This window comes from Astatotilapia calliptera, chromosome 11 (assembly GCF_900246225.1).
Source record: "Astatotilapia calliptera chromosome 11, fAstCal1.2, whole genome shotgun sequence".
Taxonomy (NCBI): Eukaryota; Metazoa; Chordata; class Actinopteri; order Cichliformes; family Cichlidae; genus Astatotilapia; species Astatotilapia calliptera.
Window position 1 is genome coordinate 19,781,956 of NC_039312.1, and position 21,831 is coordinate 19,803,786.

At 41.2% G+C, this 21,831-nt stretch overlaps 1 protein-coding gene across 5 annotated transcripts; it reads left to right on the top strand.

Moving 5' to 3' along the window:
* The first annotated feature begins 135 nt into the window (after positions 1–135).
* LOC113031713 (acyl-CoA-binding protein homolog) lies at positions 136–21,830 on the top strand. Of its 5 annotated transcripts, XM_026184056.1 has the most exons (18): positions 136–323; positions 1,104–1,221; positions 1,317–1,379; positions 12,476–12,600; positions 12,709–12,890; positions 12,989–13,113; positions 13,227–13,335; positions 15,855–15,948; positions 16,068–16,193; positions 16,307–16,408; positions 16,539–16,622; positions 16,711–16,818; positions 18,230–18,360; positions 18,446–18,569; positions 18,657–18,735; positions 19,842–19,935; positions 20,152–20,271; positions 20,562–21,830. In XM_026184056.1, exons 1-18 carry the CDS (start codon positions 312–314, stop codon positions 20,680–20,682), a joined length of 1,917 nt encoding a protein of 638 aa, XP_026039841.1. In that variant the 5' UTR covers positions 136–311; the 3' UTR covers positions 20,683–21,830. The 5 variants fall into 5 exon arrangements, with proteins under 5 accessions (XP_026039841.1, XP_026039840.1, XP_026039838.1 ...); XM_026184053.1 differs by lacking the exons at positions 136–323; positions 1,104–1,221; positions 1,317–1,379 and adding exons at positions 4,806–5,144; positions 5,911–6,036; XM_026184052.1 differs by lacking the exons at positions 136–323; positions 1,104–1,221; positions 1,317–1,379 and adding exons at positions 4,807–5,100; positions 5,911–6,036.
* Position 21,831: the final 1 nt, after the last annotated feature.

Genomic DNA, 21,831 nt, shown 5'->3' on the forward strand with positions numbered 1-21,831 from the left:
ATATGATTATATCTCCCTAAATTTATTACACTGTTGCAAATGACACGTCATAAAATCGACGTAGTCAGTGGACTAGGTGCCATAGTCCACCATATCGCCCCACTTTATTAAAGTCTGTGTGCGTGTGCGTGTCGCTGTGAGTGAGGGTGACAGGCAGCCAATCAGCACCTCCGCAGCTGTCTGCTCCCTCCCCCTGCAAGCCTCTGCTTGGCTCTCAATAGTGCATCGATCAGCTGTGCTGCAATTACTGCTGCTTAAAACCCTTCAGAGCAGGACATTCATCTGCGCTCCCAACCTTTACCTTTACCAAGATGACCCTCCAGGTAAAATCCTGCGTTTCTTTGCTCTTTTATTATTGTTATTATTATTTATTAGATGCTACATTATCGCGATGAACCGAACAGCGCATGCCATCTTCTGGCCGTATGAAGTCATCCATCTTTGACGGCGTGGATGAAGGAAAGTCGTGCCTAAACGCGTTAATGCTCTCGGCTCAGTGGTCCTGATGCTGCTCTTAGAATTTAAAGATGTGCTGCTTAGAAGCAGAAAATATGAAAACATGATGAAAATTCACTAGATTCAGAGTTTGTCTCTATGAGAACATGCGGAGGTAAACTGGATCTATATGCAAACATCCGCTTTTTGACCAATGGTCAGCATTCAGAGCTGGATCATTATATATTTCAGCCGCACCTCAGTAAAGAGTTAAAAGGTATTTAGGTCTTTGCGCATATTAAAAATGGTTCCTGTGGTCTATAATTATCAGTTCTGCTGTGTCCCAGATCCTTTGAAAAGCAGATTATTTGAGTAGGCACACAGGCTCTGGTCTCATATAAAAGCCCATTGTTTATCTCCAGCTTGTGCAACAATCAGTTTCCCAGGACTGCCCCGTGCCTAGAATACCACACTCACATTTCTTATTCAGTGCTTGTAACTCATTAATATGCACACTCTCGTATTCGATGTAATTACTTTACATTCCTGCTGGACTTTATTGCAAAGAGAAGAAAGCCTCCAGTCCAGTGTTTTCCCATCGCAGACACACTGCTTATGTTTTCTGAATAATTAATGGCAAACATAAAGAGTGTTCATGTCACCTGCAGGCAGAATTTGACAAGGCAGCAGAGGATGTGAAGAAGGTGAAGGCCAAGCCCACAGACGAGGAGCTGCTGTTCCTGTATGGCCTTTATAAACAGGCGGTTGTTGGAGACATTAACACTGGTAGGAACCGCTACAGAGAAACTGAATCACTCCCATAAAGAGTTCATTAAGTTCAGATTTTTTTTCCTTCTCTCTGTGTGCTTTCACAACTGTAGAGAGACCGGGAATGCTGGACCTAAAAGGAAAGGCCAAGTGGGACGCCTGGGAGTCGAGGAAAGGTAACGAGTTAGGAAAGCTTGTGATTGTTACATTTGTCCACGAGAACTAAACACTTTAACTGAAGGTGCTGGGAAAGTGATTCATTAGCAGGTTATAGATCATACAAGGATATATGAGACAGATATTTTTTGCCAAGTTTGCAGCTGGAACAGTTTTTGGTATTTGTCTGTACAAAATAAGGTAAAGGAATTGGTTCTTTTACACTACGAGCCACACACACACATTTACACTCCACTGGATGCAAGGACGCATGCAGACTGGAGGGGCTCCACCTCCTTGTTGCCTGTCTATTTAGTACTCAAAACCTGCTGAGTCCACAGGTGTAAGTCATGAGAATGAATTTTGTAAAACATGTTTATAGAGCATGAGTTCAACTGAGTTTTGCTCCTCTGCAAACATGGAGGAATCTGCTCCAAATGAGGTGTGTTCAGTGTCAACTAAGACTCACAGGAGGTAACTTTTAGGAAATTAGAAGTTAGTCATTGTCAAAACATCCAAATATTTTCACCACTTAGTTTCATCCAACATCACACGAACGTTTTAATTTTACTCACTTATTCATTGATTTTTTAAAAATGTATTTTTTAAAGTAAAATTACCCTAAAAAAATGTTGAGTTAAGGCATTTTCAGGTTAACATGATTTAGCTGCACACGAGCTGTTTCTGCAAGTCTGTGTTTAGTGTTGAGTACTTGAGAAAAAGGTGACTACACGCAGATTTTGTTGGGTTTTTTGTTGTAATAGGTTCATTTTTAGTGACATCACACTTGTGCAAAGAGTCAAAGGGTGGTGTTGAGCTCCACTCATTTCTTTGTATTTTTCTTCCAATGACTCAGACCATGTAAATGATCTTGAGCAATAGCTCTCCAGGCCTTCTGAAGGTCTTTCAAAGTTTGCCTTTGGACATTGTTTGCTCCTTTAACTCATTTTCAGTCCAGTCCTTGTACCTGACCATTTTCAGAGGAACTGTTTTATTTGTTAAGCAATTTAGCACTGAATCATTCAAGGAATAAAAAGTTACCTAACTCGAGAAACGATCGAGAGACAACTGATCAAAGTACCATTTTTAATCTTTATCTTTAGGCCCTTTGTTACTAGCAGCCTGTTGCACAAACGCATCATTTGTTCACACGTCTTTTGCTGAAGCTATGAAAAAAGCCAAAGATAACACAGTTTTTTAACAGAAGTATTCATGACACAGTTTATAATCTGGCAGCATGATAATGATCCCACAAACACTGCACGCATATACACACAGATTTTTAAAAATCCAGTTTTTTAAAGTTTTATATCTTTACTTACACATTACCGTAACAAAAACACAACCCAGATGCCAGCTTCCATGGTGGTGATTTATCATAATAATAATAATGGATTGGATTTATATAGCGCTTTTCAAGGCACCCAAAGCGCTTTACAATGCCACTATTCATTCACTCTCACATTCACACACTGGTGGAGGCAGCTACAGGTGTAGCCACAGCTGCCCTGGGGCAGACTGACAGAAGCGAGGCTGCCATATCGCGCCATCAGCCCCTCTGGCCAACACCAGTAGGCAAGTAGGGTAAAGTGTCTTGCCCAAGGACACAACAACCAGGACAGAGCCCGGGGATCAAACCGGCGACCTTCCGGTTACAGATACGCTTCCCAACCCCCTGAGCCACGGTCGCCATCAGAACCTGTTGAGCTCATAAAAGGAAGCTTTTTAGGGTTTTTTTAGATTTATTACCAATAAACAGACCTGATCTTATCTAAGCATCTTCATCATGAGAATCTCTCCCATAGTTTAACCAACTTTTCAGTGCTATATGGGAGAAAGGCTATGTAAGCATGTATACAAATAGGAGAAAACTCCTTTAAGACATTATTATTTAAGTCCAAATCACTCGTAATTTGAACTCTTTCAGGAATGTCCAAGGATGACGCCATGTCGGCCTATGTCACAAAGGCTAAAGAAGTCATCAGCAAGTACGGGCTGTGAGACGTCCATGAAGTGAAGAGGCAGCAGCGATGAAAACAGACTACTAATTCAGACTACTAAAACAAAGCTGCTCTTTACTTAAAAGAGCAGCTTTGCTTCCAGAGGCCATAATTCTGCAAAATAATGTGATTTTAAAAAAATGTCTTTCTATCCTTGATTTTTTGAATTACATAGCTCAATTGATTTATGCATTTTAACGATATCTATGCAGTCTTTAACATATTAATCTTTCTATATGTACTGCATACTGGACTTAGATTTGCAGCTTGAATCAAAACAGGACAATTTAAATGTTGGCAAATGTGAACAAACACGTTTTGAAGATTAAACCTTTTTCTGCACTGTTTCCTTTCTTTCATTTGTGCTTGTTTTTATTGAGAGGTTGATTTTTTTTTGCCTTCAGTTTCAGTTTAAAACAACCTGCATAAAATCTTTACACAGAGAAAGGATTTTAGGTTTTATTCATGAAGAGGCCCGACTATGGTCTGTGCAAACGATTACAGGAAGTTTTGATTGACATACAGTTATTCATACTTAAAAGAGTTGTCTTAGCTGGAACTACACCTGCAACACCTGCTTTGGTGCCAACCTAAGTGGACAACAGGTGCACTGGAGAGGCAACACCACAACCCTCAAAGTTCAAGCTGGTGGACACAGACGGTTGCTCTCTCCTCATCCTCCTTACTGGTTTCTTTCTAGTTTTTGTTTTGCTGGTGTCCTGACAGCTGCCGGCATCTTCATGGCATAGATTCAACAATTTTCTGGAAATGTTTTAAAATAAGTCAACATCACACAGTTGCTGCAGATTTCCATGATGCAAATCTCCCACTGTACCACATCCCAAAGGTGCTCTCTTGTGTTAAGACCTGCTGACTGTGGAGGCCGTTTGAGTACAGTGAACTCATTGTCACGTTCAAGAAACCAGCTTAAGATTATTTTAGTTTTGTGACACAGTCCATTATCCTGTTGATCCATGCTTTCATGTTGTTTCATTAGACCAGCCAATGTTTTTCCAATCATCTGTTGTCTAATTTTGGAGAGCCTGTGCAGACTATAAACTATAGTTTCCTCAGTTTCTTGTTTATAGCTGACAGGAGCGGCATCTCGTTTGGTGTTCTGCAGCTGAAGCTCATCTGCATTTGGAGATGCTCTTCTGCATACAGTTGTTATTGCAGTTACAGTAGAGATGGCTGTGTCGGAAAATCCCAGTAGATCTGCATTTCCTGAAACACTGAGACCAGCCCATCTGGGATCAACAACCACACCACATTCAAAATCGCTTAAATCACCTTTCCCCCTCATTCTGATGCTCGCTTTGAACTCCAGCAGCTCCTTTTGTTCACGTCAACGTCCCTTAAATGCTTTGAGGTGCAGTGTGATTGGCTGATTAGATAAACAGGTGTATCTAATAAAGTATCCGCTGAAAGGTGTGGTTTCATGTATTTTTCAGGCCTAATCTTTCCAAAGTTTTAGGTTGTTGCCACACACTGCCTGCCTGACCTCACCCTTCAAAGCCTCTTTATTATTTCACTCATAAGTAATTCAAGCCAGGGCAATTGCCCGCGCATGCGCAGTGAGCTGTTCCGGGCTGGCTTGAGTCTATGGTTTAGTGGGGTAAAGGTGAAGGGCTACAGCTGCAGTCCAGCACAACAACTGAACGGCTGCTACACCGGCTTATATAAGAAACCAAACCCGCACGTTCACAACATTTGCGCTGAAAGCCTCCAGAGCCCGCGGCAGGTGAGCAACGGGAGCTAACAGTCCAGCTTTACAGTGCAGTTAAAGTAAGCTAACGAGCTGCTCCTCAACTATTGTTTGCGTTTGCACTCGACATTAACGCCGACAGGGGCGAGACGAGCGAGTGCACCTTATCAGCTCAGTGTTACCCGGTTAATAAGTGTTTATTGTAAACAGTTTGGTCGTTTGCACTAACAGGTCTCTGCCCGAGCACGGAGAGGTAGGAGTTTAATAGTTTTAATGTGGTGCTGATAGCTGAGCTCAGGATTTGCCGAGTTTTGTTCAGAAACATGTCAAAGCTGTCACTGTGACACAGTATGCAACTGCTCATGTTTGAGACTTACACAGTGCAAGCCTTACTGTTGTTTTAAATCTGTTACCCAAGGCAATAAATAATATGAGTGTTTTAACTGGAAGTAATGATGAATGCGCTTTCAGCATTGTCAGCTTATTATCCAGGTGTTGCTGCTTTAAGTACTAGATAAGGTGGTTGTTGAAGGTAAAATGCTATGAAATGCACAGTTTAAATGTTTTACAATGATTTTTTTTTTTAAATGTCATAAACCACAAAAGCTTCATGTGTTCAAAGCAAAACCAGTCATAATCACAGGGTCTTCAAATGGTTTATAGTGCTGTTATTTTTCAGTATTAAAACAAATATATAACTGCTTTTAAATGTATCCGCAAAAAACAAAGAATAATTAGTGTTATCAAGGTTTGTCTATTATATAAGTACCCCCACCCTGGTATATCAGTGATATAAAGCGTGGAAAGGCTCTGCTTCATATCACTGTAATGTTTCTTTTGTGACAGGGGGAAAGGAAATGGCAAATCAGCTGTCTCAGTCTCTGCCGGAGCAAACCTTTCAGTACCAAAACAGTCTGCCGCCCCTGCCTGTACCCTCACTGCAGAGCAGCCTTTCTAAGTACCTGGATGCAGGTAGGATGTCTGCTGTCATCAAGTTAGTCAGTTTCCAGGCTTTTGTAAATATTTGTCATGTGACCTTTCAGTTGTCCATATGTCGTATCTGTTTGAAACTTGTCTGTGTCATTGGTGCAGTCTGTGGTTTTCTATTAACCAGCGTTAGTGATTCTGGTCTGTGATTCTAGACACACGGTTTCTTTTTTAAAACAACATAAAATAAGATGTTAAATAAATAAATGCTCACAATTGAATTTAATTTAATGGGAAGAACACAAATTATTAACCAAAAGGTGTAGGCTGAAGCTTAATTACACCTATGCTTTTTACATTTCGTTTCACCAAAACAAACACCAAAGATGATGCAATATTAGGACTGAACTAGAACAAAAACAGTCATACTGTACCCCAGTTTTATATTTGTTTACTGCCTGATTTTTGAGCATTTTTTATTTACATAGTGAAAAATCTTTTTTGAAGTTAGTTTTCTCATTTTTTTCCTGCCCCAATTAAAAACAAACAAACATGTAAATAAAGTTTGTAAAGCATGTTGTTGCAGTGCTGAGATCCACTTACTAATTTTAAGGCATCGAGTTTTATGAATATTCTGCTGGTTTCTTCTTAATAATCAATTTATAACTCTTCTATAGTATGTAAACTGGATTAGCGTTGGTTGTGTATACGTTTGTGCAAACCTCCACACAGTAGATCATATATTTATATAGCACCACTGAACGACACAGGAAATCTTTCCTGCCTGTGGCCATCTCCCTGTACAACGCATCCACTTAACACACTGGTTACTGCTACAACTACACATGTTTCTTTTCCAGCTATTTATTTATGAGTGACTTATGTATGTATGTATGTATATATATATATATTGTACTATTCTTAGTTAGCGTATTGTCTGTCTTGTCTTAATGTTGGTTTATAATGGAGCACTGTAACAAAAAATAATTTCCTCCAGGGATCAATAAAGTATTCTGATTCTGATACCTATTAGGATCAATATAGCATGTGTGTTAATTTTCTTATTTAAAATGTCTTGTTTTATACATTTTTGCAATAGTTTGTTTTTAGCTCATTTATGTGAGCATTCCAGCATAATTTATAGTCAAACTGTTGGTTTCATACACTCATTAAACTTAAATTAAACTTTTAATTTGTGCACCCCTGAGCCTCTAACAATGGCTGTAAATGCTAAACAGTTATGGCAAAATGTCTGTGAAACCTGCTGAATCAAAGCTGAAGCTGTTACATCTTCATTGTTTAATTTGAAATCCACTCTTGTGGTGTGCAGAATTGTGTCATTTTCTAAAAGCTTAAGGATTTAACTGTAGCAGGAATCATGCAGGTGTTATCAGATATATGTGTGAATGTTTTAGAACAAGTTTATTTGCACTCAGTCAAACCATTAGAAACACCTATAAACACACACACACACACACACACACACACACACACACACACACACACACACACACACACACACACACATAAATATATATATATATATATATATATATATATATATATATATATATATATATATTGATATATTGATATGACTATATTGATAGCGTAGTGGTTAGACTACACGCCTCTGGCAGCACAAATGAACCAGCTGCTAGTTAACGAGAGACACCCGAAATGGCTAACCGAAGGTCGGACGGTCCTGATCCCCAAGGACCCCAAGAAGGGACCGGTCCCCTCCAACTACCGACCAATAACCTGCCTCAGTACTACATGGAAGCTCCTGTCAGGCATCATATCGGCTAAGATGAACAGGCACATGGGTCAATACATGAGTGGGACACAGAAAGGAATTGGCAAGAATACCAGAGGCGCAAAACACCAGCTACTGGTAGACAGAACAGTCAGCCGAGACTGCAAGACCAGACTGACCAACCTGTGCACTGCCTGGATTGATTACAAGAAGGCCTATGACTCAATGCCCCACAGCTGGATACTGGAATGCCTAGAATTGTACAAGATCAATGGGACCCTAAGAGCCTTCATCAGGAACTCAATGGGGATGTGGCGTACAACACTAGAGGCCAACTCCAAGCCCATAGCACAAGTCACCATCAAGTGCGGGATCTACCAAGGAGATGCTCTGTCCCCACTGCTGTTCTGCATAGGCCTGAACCCCCTCAGTGAGATCATTAACAAGACTGGCTACGGATACCGACTACGGAACGGAGCAGTTGTCAGCCACCTCCTGTACATGGATGACATCAAGCTGTATGCCAAGAGTGAACGAGACATCGATTCACTGATCCACACTACCAGGCTATACAGCAATGACATTGGAATGTCGTTCGGACTGGAGAAGTGTAGTCGGATGGTAACAAAGAGAGGGAAGGTAGTCAGAACTGAGGGGATTGAACTACCAGAAGGCAACATTGCAGACATAGAGGACAGTTACAAGTACCTGGGGATCCCGCAGGCAAATGGGAACCATGAAGAGGCCGCTAGAAAGGCTGCAACCACCAAGTACCTGCAGAGGGTCAGGCAAGTCCTGAGGAGTCAGCTGAATGGTAAGAACAAGATCCGGGCCATCAACACGTACGCCCTGCCCGTGATCAGGTACCCTGCTGGGGTAATAGGCTGGCCAAAGGAGGAGATAGAAGCCACTGACATAAAGACAAGAAAGCTCCTTACCATGCATGGAGGGTTTCACCCCAAGTCCAGCACCCTGAGGCTGTACGCTAAGCGGAAGGAAGGGGGCCGGGGACTGGTGAGTGTCAGCACCACAGTCCAGGATGAGACAACGAACATCCAAGAATACATTGGGAAGATGGCCCCAACTGACCGAGTGCTCAGTGAATACCTCAGGCAGCAGAAACCCAAGAAAGAGGAGGGAGACGAGGAACCATCATGGAAGGACAGGCCCCTGCACGGTATGTACCACCGGCAGATAGAGGAGGTGGCTGATATCCAGAAATCCTACCAGTGGCTGGACAAAGCTGGACTGAAAGACAGCACAGAGGCACTAATCATGGCAGCACAAGTACAAGCTCTGAGTACAAGATCCATAGAGGCTGGGGTCTATCACACCAGGCAAGACCCCAGGTGCAGGCTGTGTAAAGATGCCACAGAGACAATCCAGCACATAACAGCAGGGTGCAAGATGCTAGCAGGCAAGGCATACATGGAACGCCATAACCAAGTGGCCGGCATAGTGTACAGGAACATCTGTGCCGAGTATAACCTGGAAGTCCCGAGGTCAAAATGGGAGATGCCCCCAAGGGTGGTGGAGAATGACCGAGCTAAGATCCTGTGGGACTTCCAGATACAGACGGACAAAATGGTGGTGGCTAACCAACCGGACATAGTGGTGGTAGACAAACAGAAGAAGACGGCCGTAGTGATCGATGTAGCGGTTCCGAATGACAGCAATATCAGGAAGAAGGAACACGAGAAGCTGGAGAAATACCAAGGGCTCAGAGAAGAGCTCGAGAGGATGTGGAGGGTGAAGGTAATGGTGGTCCCCGTGGTAATCGGAGCACTAGGTGCGGTGACTCCCAAGCTAGGCGAGTGGCTCCAGCAGATCCCAGGAATAACATCGGAGATCTCTGTCCAGAAGAGCGCAGTCCTGGGAACAGCTAAGATACTGCGCAGGACCCTCAAGCTCCCAGGCCTCTGGTAGAGGACCCGAGCTTGAAGGATAAACCGCCCGCAGGGGCGTGCTGGGTGTTTTTTATATATATATATATATATATATATATATATATATATATATATATATATGAGTATTTTCTGTATCCATCCATCCACCCAACCATTTTCCATGTTCTGTATCTGGGTTACGGGGGGCGCAATCTAAGCAGAGAGGCAGACAGACCTCCCCTCTCCCCTGACACCTTCTCCAGCTCATTTGGATGTTCCCAAGCCAACTCAGATACATAATCTGTCCAGCATGTCCTGGATCAGCCCTTGGGTCTCCCTTTTAGTGGGACATTTACAAAACACTTCACCAAGGAGTCGCAGGAGGTATGCTGGTCAGATACCTCAGTTGACTGGAGCAGCAGTCGAGTCCCTATCTGTTTTGACTTCTGCTTGGGAGTGATAAAGAAGTGGGTCTGGTTTTTCCAACAAAAGTTCCTCCAGATGTGAGAGCTGGTGGAAGAAGATGTTTTCCAAGTGTGGAGCCATTCCTCTTCAGTAATAACAATGTTCAGTCCCTTTACTCTGCGCTGTTTAGCATAGTTTGTTTCGTCCTTATTCATTGTTACAGTACTACGGTACAGCCGACTTACTAGACCATTTCTATTCCCTAAGTTATAAGCATCCATGAATATCTGGATAACATTAGGGACTTCATTTGGACACAGACCTTTAATTTTTTTGGAAAAGTAAATCACAAAGCTTCAAATATCTGTAAAAAATCATGTTTAGCCTACTTATGTTTCTGACACATCTCCTTAAAACCACACAAATGCCACCCCTTGGCAATTCAAGATATAGATGTAATACTGCAGTAAACCCACTGTCTGCATCTTATGTCTTGTAATGGTGGCTTAAAAACAGGATTATAGGCAGGCCACCTTAATAATTTGATCTCTTTTTGCAGTTTCTAATGATTGGCCACTTTCACCCACACCTAAAAGAAAAATGTCACCCACTGACTTGCTGTTTTGGAGATTTCTCCTTCTTTTTCTATCCAGCAAAGTAATGATTATGTTGGTGTGTTCAGTGGAGATAATTCTGTTGTCCTGCGTCGATCCAAATATTGATAGTATCGATACCAACGCTGGTACTGGTAACAGGTCGATGATGGCATGATTGTTGTGCATTACCATGTTGTTGTGGAAAGTAAAAATCACTGATTTACTGGTTATTAAAATGTGTCCAGAATTGCAAATTGATGTTGATTCATCTCATAAATCATGACATGCTGCACTCCACAAAATAAGCTGCCTTTGTGGGATAATTATAGCTTATTAATTATGGATCACTTGATATTGAATCGATACTAAAATTACACTAGTACTCTGAGCTCCTCATGACTGAACTCCTCACGCTGACTCAAAGTTAGAGGCAAGCCACCCTTCAGAAAAAGCTCATTTCCACCTCTTGTATGTGCAATCTCATTCTTTCGATCACTACACAGAGCTCGCTTTGCTGTCTTTGGTTTCCATCTCTACACTGGTTGTGAGGAGGATTAGAAGGACTTCCACTAATAGAAGTGGAAATTCTACAAAGCGGCCACATTTTGTTTTCGTTACTCTCTCAACCAGCTGTTTAATGTGATCAGCCTGAGCTTTTCCAGCAGTCAGCACGTATACAACTCAGTCAAACAGCTGGATTTAGGATGGGTTTGTTTTGGGGTTTATAAAGTTCTATCTAATCTAATCTATTGCCCTGCTTTTACCTTTAACATCAGTCAGAATTTCACATTTCTGCCGATAACTCTAACCATGATTTTTCACCTTATTTTCTCAGGGTGGTCCTGCCTAAAGTTTATGGACACTTCAAACCATTTTACATCACGAGCCACATACAGCTCACTTTGATCTTATGTGGGTCAGACCTGTCAGTGTAAAGAAGTTTAACTACACATTTAATTGCTGAGATGTTTTAATATAAGACAAAGAAGAGCAATTTCAATAGTATCTGTTAGTTTTTCTACATTATGTAGAAATGCTGCTGTAGTAAATGAATGAAATCTGTCGGCAGGACTGGGCTTAAATTTAAGTTGTAAATGTAATATTTAATTACTTTGGTATAGCATGAACGCCCATGGGGTATTTCGTTATCAGTAAGAAAAGCTGTAAAACTTGTAAAAATATAGTTGAAGGTCCAAACTTTTATGTTCTTTGTGTGTTCTGTTTTATGTCCTTGACATTTTCCTAAGCCATCCAGTGGGCTAGATTGGAGTCTTTGCCCGGCCAGTTCTGGCCCCCGGGCCTTATGTTTGACACCCCTGCTTTAAACAATGTTAAAATGTTTCAGACTGACTGTCTGAAAGTAACAATGAGTCTTCAGTTTCTCTTTCATGACCAGTTTGTCTAATAACATTGATTGAAAGAGTAGCATGATTGTTTCTTTTTCCCTCCCCGCTGTCACCAAGTGATTTGATTGTTGTGATTTAGCGCTATATAAATAAAGTTGAATTAAATTGAATAGGACTTTTTCTTTGTACCAAAGGCTAAAGAAATCATTCAGTAAGATTATTAGTGTGCCGGAAGTGTGAATGAAAAACAAAGCACTCTAGCTTTGTTGGCACATTTCTGTCTCTGCATCATTTCATTTGTTTCATTTGTATATTTTCTGCTCGTTCTGCTGTAAAGTAAAACAAAACAAAACAAAGAATCCTTTGCATAAACAGGTGCGATCAGACTTGTTGTTTTTGAAAGCAGTTACTACATCAAAACAAAATGACCAGAAGCTGGCGCACTTGTTTAACAGAGGGACTAATCTTCCATGTTTTCACTTTATTGTGCTTCAGTTCGTCCATTCGCCTCTGAGAAAGACTTTAAAGCTACGAAGGAGACTGTGAGGAAATTCCAAGCGGGTGTTGGCCAGGAGCTGCACAAGAAACTCCTCCAGAGAGCCAAGACAAAGAAGAACTGGGTGTGTGTTTGAGATATAAAAGCCTTGTTTTTGTCTTTAGCGTCTCCTCTTTAGTTACAAGTGTGATGCAGTTGACTGTTTGATGTTTTTGTTTGCTTTGTCCTCCAGCTGGAAGAATGGTGGTTGGACACGGCGTATCTGGAGTTGCGCATCCCCTCTCAGCTCAATGTGAACTTTGGTGGCCCAGCACCCTACCTGGAGCACTGCTGGCCACCTGCTGAGGGAACTTACCTGCAGAGGGCCAGTATTATCACATGGCACACACTGCAGTACTGGAACCTACTTCGCACGTAAGACGAGCACACTCGCATGTATGAAAGCTGTGTTTTAGGATGTGTTGCTCTGTCTTTTTTGCATTTAAATATCTTTCCGTCACTGCTTATTTTAGAGAGAGGCTGGCTCCTCAGAAAGCAGGGAAAACGCCGTTGGACATGGACCAGTTCAGAATGCTCTTCTGCACCTGTAAAGTACCCGGAGTGAAGAAAGACACCATCCGAAACTACTTCAAGACAGGTAGAATAAATTCTGCTCTTATCTTTGCCGCAAACTTACCTGCGGCACTTTGACCCTTTTTCCTCTGCTTGCCTGTCACCCTTGTGTAACATGCATGCTCTGCTGTGTCACAGAGCGTGAGGGTCCGTGCCCCTCCCATTTGGTAGTGATGTGCCGGGGGAGGATATTCACATTTGATGCACTTTGTGATGGAGAAATCCTCACTCCTCCAGAAATTCTCAGGTAAAGATTAAACGCACTTGAGAGTAAAACCCAATTAGAAACCTTGTATCCAGACTAAACAGACTGAAGGCCTTTACACAGTTAGTGCAGCCAAAAAGCGACACAATTCTGAATGTCTCAGATTCATACTTGTTGTGTAGCGTATATACAAACAGAAGTGTTGAGTTTTTAGATGTTTCAGGATGTCAGGGGGGCAATTTTATCTCAGAGCCAGAGCAGCATTTAGCTGTGTGTCTGAGATAAAATAGTATTATTGCACTATATGTACTTTCAGCTTTGAACTGTGAGCACAGTGTTCTGATTGGTCAGATCTATGTATTCACATGTAAAACATCTGAAAAATCAAGTTTGGTTCAAAATGAAAAGCCATATTAAGAATTAGTGAATCCAAAAAATAATTTTTATGCACAAAATATTTGCTCATATTTTACATATCCAGCATTTGTAAGCCTCAACAGAACCAGTAGCAAAAGAAAGAGGACATAACTCTTTCTTTAGGAAAGAGTTAAAAAATAAAAAATAATAACAATATTATAAACCTTGTTGACCAGTATTCCACTACGTAGCCCAAAGAGCTCTTCTGCCTCAGCTGAGGAGCAGGGAGGCTGTGGTCACATTTGGATAACACATCAGCTTGCTTCTGTCTTTGCATCCCTCCTACAGAGAGGGAACAGAGAGTTGCAAAGATGCATGAAATATTTTAGTAGAAGTATTTATGACACTCTGTATTTATGTAGAAGTAAACAAGTAGAACTATTAAAGAAAAGCACCTCATCATCAGAAAATTTCTACTGTTTTTTATTTATCGTCTTGATGCATTCTCAATCATCCAGGAAAGTAAATCTCCAAAAGTTGATTCTGTTCTTCTGGACGTAGCGTTTTGTGGGAGAAACATTTCGTCACTCATCCAAGTGACTTCTTCAGTCTCAGCTGACTGCAGGTTTCCCCAAATCTTATAAACAGTACATTTGCATAATGACTGAAACCAGCACCACTGAGGAACAATGGGCTGTGAGGTCAGTTCCTTAATCTTAATTATGCAAATTCTCATGACCATTGATCAACAACCACTGATCAAAGACCACTGATCAATGGCCATGAGTACCATTCATAGAGAGTTGGGGAATGGCTGCAATCACAGCATTGTAAGATGGCGAAAGATGTACCATTAGGTCCCCTCCTCGATTCAGAGATGGTCTTTCCCTTTACACGTAAATGGCCTCCTTGACTCCGCGCAAAAAACCAGCGTTCCTCCCTGTCCAGGATGTGTACATCCTCATCCTTGAAAGAGTATCCACTGGCCTGTAGGTGTAAATAGACTGCCGAGTCCTGGCCTGACGAGGTAGCTCTGAGCTACCTAAGATTAAGGAACTGACCTCCCAGCCCATTGTCCCTCAGTGGACTGGTTTCAGTCATTATGCCAATGTACTGTTTATAAGATTGGGGAAACCAGAAGTGACTTGGATGAGTGACAAAATGTTTCTCCCACAAAACACTACGTCCAGATGAACAGAATCAACTTTTGGAGGTTATTTATTTATTTATTTATTTTTACCACTGTAAGAAAAGGCTTTAAGGTGCAGTAAGGGGGAAAAAAAAAAGCACACGAAACCTGAAATTATGCTACCAATTTTCCTTCTTCATATGCTACAGATTTACAGCATAGTGTACTTGTACAGTGTGTCCACCAGGGGGCTGTTTCACATGCATAACATATAAAACATGGACAGAACCATTGTGATGTCACCCACTGGGTTTGGAATTTAGCACTGGTTTGGTTTTTCGAGTCAGAGGTTATAGTACGGATGCTAAGGGCTAGTATCGGACTTACCCAAACTGAGGCACAGACTTCTTGGATGATCAGTATCACACAGCGAGCAGTAATATTAGTTAGAGAATCTATTTAAAATGTTCCAAAAAAAGAAAATAATAATTTTTTTCCATTTGATTATATAGCACCAATCCACACCAACGTTTGACTTAAGGTGCTTTTATATTGAAATAAGTCTCAACTATCAGTTGATGCCCTTTGAGGAAGCACTTGGCAACAGTTGTGACCTCCAGCAGAACCAGGCGAGCTGAAAAACGTAGCCCCTTTAGTCACACGCAGCAGACTAGTGCTTGTTTGGATGAACCAATCAGCTTTCTTGATGCGTTGGTCAGCGCAACACGCTGCTGAGATAAGTTAGGGGTGTATACCATTTCCTTTCTGCTTCAGTTTCAAGAAGATCCCCCGTATGCAGGAGGTTCATTTCATTTCATTTAGGCTGAAGTCTGTTTATGTTTAGTGTTGTTTGGCTTTTTTCAGGTTACATAAAACATACAGAAGTCTAAAATATTTATTTTGTCTGTTTTACATATTAAAGTGTTTTATTTTTGTTCATCATTATGGGAAGCAGTCCACACTCATCGCCTAATCATCCATTCATTTTCCTCCAGATGTCCTGTATAATTTGGTTAAAGCTGCAGAGTGAAGAGCAAACAAGGCTGATGCAGCATGTGTTTGTTTACCTTTTCAGGCAGCTGAGCTATGTGAAGGAGCGCTGTGACTCAGAGCCTGAGGGAGACGGCGTGGCTGTGCTCACCTCAGAGGAGAGGACTCGCTGGGCGAAGGTAGGGGCGCTCATGTTTGGAGTATTTAAAAAAAAAAAAAAGTGAATATAGTTTGTGAAGAAGGTATCATGTTACTGTGGCGTATCTCATGATTAGCGCTTTGTTTACTTTCACTTCAGGCCAGAGAGCATCTTATAAGCATCGATCCACACAATAACACCATCCTAGAGACCATCCAGAGCAGCTTGTTCGTCATTTCTCTGGATGAAGTGAAACCCTACTCTACCCCAGAGAACTACTCAAATGTACGGACTGCGCAGATCTAAAATATGACTCGCTATTTAAATCATGAGAAAGAGTTGTGTCTGATTTACTTGTTTATTTATTTTCTTTCCAAATTTTGTACTTTTGAGTTCAGATGACTGCAGAAGCTCTCACCGGCAACCCCACCATCCGCTGGGGTGACAAATCGTACAACTCAGTCGTGTTCTCAGATGGCACGTTCGGATCCAATTGTGATGTGAGTGTGCTTGTTCGTACAAAGCTGCGCTGAGGTTCAAGATGATTGTACTCATTGATTTGCCAGTGAAACATGCAGTCCAACCAAAATCAGCTGTTTTAATACCTTAAAAACTCGACTTGTTTCGCAGCATGCGCCGTATGATGCTATGGTGCTGGTGTCTATGTGCTGGTATTTGGACCAGCAGCTCAAAGCTACAGAGGGCAAATGGAAGGTAAACACTTGACGGTGCACATCGTGTCAAACATTTCCTGACTATTCTTTTCATTTTTCTGACACACATGCATGTCTGGGATTTTCAGGGCTCAGATGCAGTCAGACTGGTGTCCTTCCCCGAGGAGCTGGTGTTCACTATGGATGAAAAAGTCATTGGCGATATCAGTCATGCCAAAAAGCAATACATCGAGTCGGTGAGCTATCGTTAATCCCAAATGAAACCTCAGAAAACCCCTGATGACACTGAATAGGCTGTCTTGAAATAGGCAAAATAGGCACGTTTCCATGAACTTGCTGGAAAACACATAATTCTGTCAAGGAAAGACGTGAAAACACATTTACAGAAACCTCGTAGAATAGAATAGCATAGAAAAGCCACTTTAAGGTCATTCAGAAGTTATATCAGAGCAAAAATTCAGTGCTTTTACTCGTCATCAGACTGCACAACATGAGTCTAACATAAAATAAATAAATATAAATCTAAAGATATGAAATATAAAAAAAGGATCTAGAATATAGTCATGTAAGAATATAATAAAATGTTTTATCTTTATATATGGATAAAATATTATTAGGTACTAGTGTACTATGAAGGAAGTTCAACACCTAAAACCCCACACGGAGATGACGGTTATAACAACAGTCATCAGTAACTTTCTCTTTTAAGCTAGGCTTTCCGCTCTGAGCGCGCTCACATAAAAAAAGGGGCTTTTCACACGTCATGTGACTCCTCTTTCAACCCACACAAAATGATCCCTTTGAGAACCGCCCGCTTCGATCAGATACATTATCAGAGGATGGTAATAAAAGGGTAAAAAAATACAGTAAGATGCAACACTTGCAGATTAATGCTGGTGAAAATCCTCAATGAAAAAATGTTTCAGTTTGTTTTAATGCTCCTGGTGCAGCTGTTTATTTGTGACATGACAGCTACAGATTACAGATATGAAACTTGATTAGAGACGTGGAAATCACTTCAGTTTGGTGTAGATCAAAGTGAAATGAATTTTATTGATTGAACAGCTTTTCATGTTGTGTGTCCTCTGTTCTTAGCCGCAGATTAGAGTCAAGTGTGATAACCTTTATACATTTCAGTGATTGTCTTAAAGTCAGGTTTCAGCGACAGTGTGATGCACAGTTTGAACTGCTGTGTCTTTAAAGCGGGGTGTAATTCTTGATGTTATTATGGTACAGTTTAACAAGCTGCACATATAAAAACCTGAGAAAACACACGCACACAGGACACTCCTCTGAACAGCCTAATAGTACGAGAGTGGATGTTGTTGAGCTGTTCCTGCTGTGGTGAAACTAAAATCCTCCATAGATTAACTGCAAACACTGAATCTGTGATGCAAGGTTAGGATTGAAATTTGAAAAAAGTCACATTTGAAATGGTGTGCAGCCTTTTTTTCACTGATTTTATTTTCCTGCAGAAGAAAATCTGATTGAGTTAAACTCCATGTGGCTGAACAACGAAAACATATTAGAAGCACAGCAGCGGAAACATAAGATGGGAAATTGATTATTTGCAGGCGTCATCAGTCATGCTGACGTTTGCTGTGTGGTCCAGAGCATTTAACCATTCGTTCTCTCTCGGTTTTCCAGGCACAAGACCTCCAGGTTGTGTGCTATGCTTTCACAGCATTTGGTAAATCTACCATCAAACAGAAGAAGCTCCATCCAGACACTTTTGTTCAGCTGGCGATGCAGCTGGCCTACTACAGACTGCACAAGAAGTAAGCTGTGGTTAAGCACACACTTTTATTATCATTATTGTCAGTGACATTCGTGGCCCTGAAGGTGTCCTCTTTCCTCTTACAGGCCAGGAAGTTGTTATGAGACGGCAATGACGCGCAAATTTTATCACGGCAGGACTGAGACGATGCGCCCCTGCACCCAGGAGGCTGTGAATTGGTGTAAAACCATGATGGACCCCACATGCAATGTGAGTGTGTGACAGTATTTGGGAAAATCACAGAAGAGCAGGAGAGAAGAAGCAATCTCATATTCGACTTAAATGTTTTCCTCTCAGGATGGTGTCAGGAGGAAGGCCATGCTGCAAGCCTTCAGTAGACACAACAACCTGATGGCTGAAGCACAGGAAGGACAAGGTTAGTTCACTTTGTGATTCCTGCTTCGTGCTTTTTCCTGACTACACTTGGCCCTGGCTGTCCCGTTTTAGTCTCAGATATGAGGTGCAGCTACAAGCAGTGTGCAGAATAGAGATGTAGGGCCAAAGTATCATCAATAAAACAATGACTTTGATCACTGGTAGTTTTGTTTCTGATATTAAACTTGTTGGCTTAATTTTTGTTCGCCTGATTGAGCAAAACGGAGCTGCTACACCCCCCACTGGACTCTTCTGAGCCAGTAAAAATCTGCTTTAGTTCAACATCTACATTCATCTGTTGTACAAAATCGTTTAGCCCGTCAGCTTCCCTATGTAGGACTTTTTTTTTTTTTTTTTTATTGTCACATCACATGTGCAGGTACATTGGTACAGCACATGTGAGTGAAATTCTTGTGTGCGAGCTTCACAAGCAACAGAGTTGTGCAAAATACAATAATGTAAACAAGCAAAATACAAGAATGGCTACATCTGAAACTAATAAATATATGTACAATATATAATAGTATATGCATTTCTGGATGTGTATACTAAATATTTTTCTACGTGTGTGTGTGTGTGTGTGTGTGTGTGTGTGTGTGTGTGTGTGTGTGTGTGTGTGTGTGTGTGTACACATATTTTACAAATTAAATAGAGTAAACAATAAATAAAATATATAAAATAAAATATACAGAGTGAGACATGTGCAAAACAGTGGCGTTACTGTACAGTATGGAGTGCATAATGTTAAAGTTCCAGTAGTGAAGCTGAGGTGTCTATGAAGTGTTCAGCAGTCTGATGGCCTGATGGAAAAAGCTGTCTCTCAGTCTGCTGGTACGGGACCGGATGCTGCAGAACCTCCTTCCTGATGGAAGTAGTCTGAACAGTTTATGGCTGGGGTGACTGGAGTCCTTGATGATCCTCCCTGCTTTCCTCAGGCAGCGCTTCCTGTAGATGTCTTGGAGGGAGGGAAGCTCACCTCCAATTATCCGTTCAGAGCACGGATAATTGCGGGCTGAACCAAGGCTTCTGACATCACAAAGAACCATATTTGTAGTCTCTTTGAGTTTTTATGCCCTACTTCATGCGGTCGTGTGATATTGTTGCCAGGTTTTGACAGGCATCTTCTGGGGCTGTATCTTATTGCCAAGGAGGAGGGACGTCCAACCCCAGAATTATTTATGGATCCCCTTTACACAAAGAGGTACGCCACCCAGAGCTGATTTATCGCATGAAAGCAGTAAATTAAATTTCTGCTCTACTAGTTTATAATGTATGATCTATTGGAAATAATTTAATTAAATATTAAATCCTAGAATGTTACAGTGCAGTATCCAGAAATCTGCTTCTCCAGAGTAGCTGCTGCAGAGCAAAGGCAGTGCATTAGGTTTCTGTCTGTGACTGTTGTTTGTGTCTGCAGTGGCGGTGGGGGTAACTTCGTGCTGTCATCCAGTCTGGTGGGCTACACTACAGTTCTCGGGGCTGTGGCTCCCATGGTGCACCATGGCTACGGCTTCTTTTACCGCATCAGGGATGACAGGTGAGCACATGAAACGGGCTTTCACTGACCTGAAAACCTGTGTGTGGGTTTTTGGTGAACCTGTGCTGCATATGTGAGATTTGCCAGTTCTGTAGAATTTATTAAAAGCAAGCTAAGGATGTATACACTTACTGGACACTTTATTAGGTACACCTTGCAAATACTGTGTTGCACCCAGGTTTACCTGCACAACTGTCTTAATTCTTCATGACAGACTCAACAAGGTTCTGGAAACATTCCTCTGAGATTTTCAGTAGCTGTATTCAGATCTCCGCTCCTCTTTTTTCTAGGATTGTGATCTCCATGTCAGCGTGGAAATCCTGCCATGAGACTGATGCTCCATCACTGTTCAGTAGCTTCAGTAGCTGCCTGCATGAGATGCTCCACTTAGCCACCACTTCTCAGCTATAAACCTACTTAAGCGGGGAAACGGGATAATTTAATGACTCCTGTTTCAACCCACACAAAATGATCCCTTTGAGAACCGCCCGCTTCAATAGATGCATTATCAAAGGATGGTAAAAAAAAAAAAAAATACAGTAAGATGCAACACTTGCAGATTAATGCTGGTGAAAATCCTTAATCAAAAATGTCTAAGTTTTCAGTTTGTTTTAATGTCCATGTTGTACCACAGAGAGCCTGTTTTAAATATCAATGCACTTGTAGTTGTACTAAATGGTGACAGCTAGATCAGCACGAATCAATGCAAAGGTGCAGAATCTGTACCTCGTATTTTTTTAATGTAAACGTAAATTACTCAAGATTTTATGTAGTTATTAACATAGCGTAAACTGTACTTTTTTCTTTCTTCCTGATTCAACGCTCGTTTTTTTTTTTTTTTTGGACTGTATAGTTTGAAATCCTGACAGTATTATTCGACATTTTAAGATAAAATGTTAACCGCTAAGTGGCTAACGACTCGCCTTAGTTTTCACTGTGAAAAAGCTCTTTTCCAGTAACCGTAGAAAAGAGTTGTTAGGCTTGAACTGAATCGTAACACTGTAGGGAAGCTCGTTTCTAAAGCTTTTGCAGAGTTAATTCAACATTTCTACTTCACTAAAAGAACCTGAAATTTGTACTAATGGATGGCAGAAACAAGCTTCTGACTATTTGGACAAATATTTGATTGTCTTGTCAAAACAGTGCCTACAGATAAAGGAAATGCACTTGAATACCACAAGAGGACGTGAATGTACCCCATCGCATGAAGTGCACACACTGAGCTAATTTAAACTCATTAAAAGAGAGAAGTAGGCACGACTCGTGTAAGTTTGTTAAAGCCAAGGTTTGACTTCCAGTTTCTCCAGGTACCAATACCATCTACACACTATGCAACTTTGTTTTTAATTTCATGTCCAAATGTTGGTGATGGTGTTTACTTTGGGTTTCAAAGAGTGGCTGACGTAAAAATCTGTTGAAACACTTTCTACATTTGGAGCCTCACACCAACGTGATTATTGCTTTGATAAGGTGAAATTTCACTGTGATTGTACCACTTTGAGGGAAGCTGTAGTCAATTTTTTTAGTCAAATTTTCTGAGAATAAAGTTCGAAGATGTCC

What these genes read in the sequence shown, in the direction of transcription:
- LOC113031713 (XM_026184056.1), top strand. An exon ending in TACTGGAACCTACTTCGCAC is followed by an intron (nt 12,891 to 12,988) that starts GTAAGACGAGCA and finishes TGCTTATTTTAG; the next exon opens with AGAGAGGCTGGCTCCTCAGA. An exon ending in TGAAGCACAGGAAGGACAAG is followed by an intron (nt 18,736 to 19,841) that starts GTTAGTTCACTT and finishes TATTGTTGCCAG; the next exon opens with GTTTTGACAGGCATCTTCTG.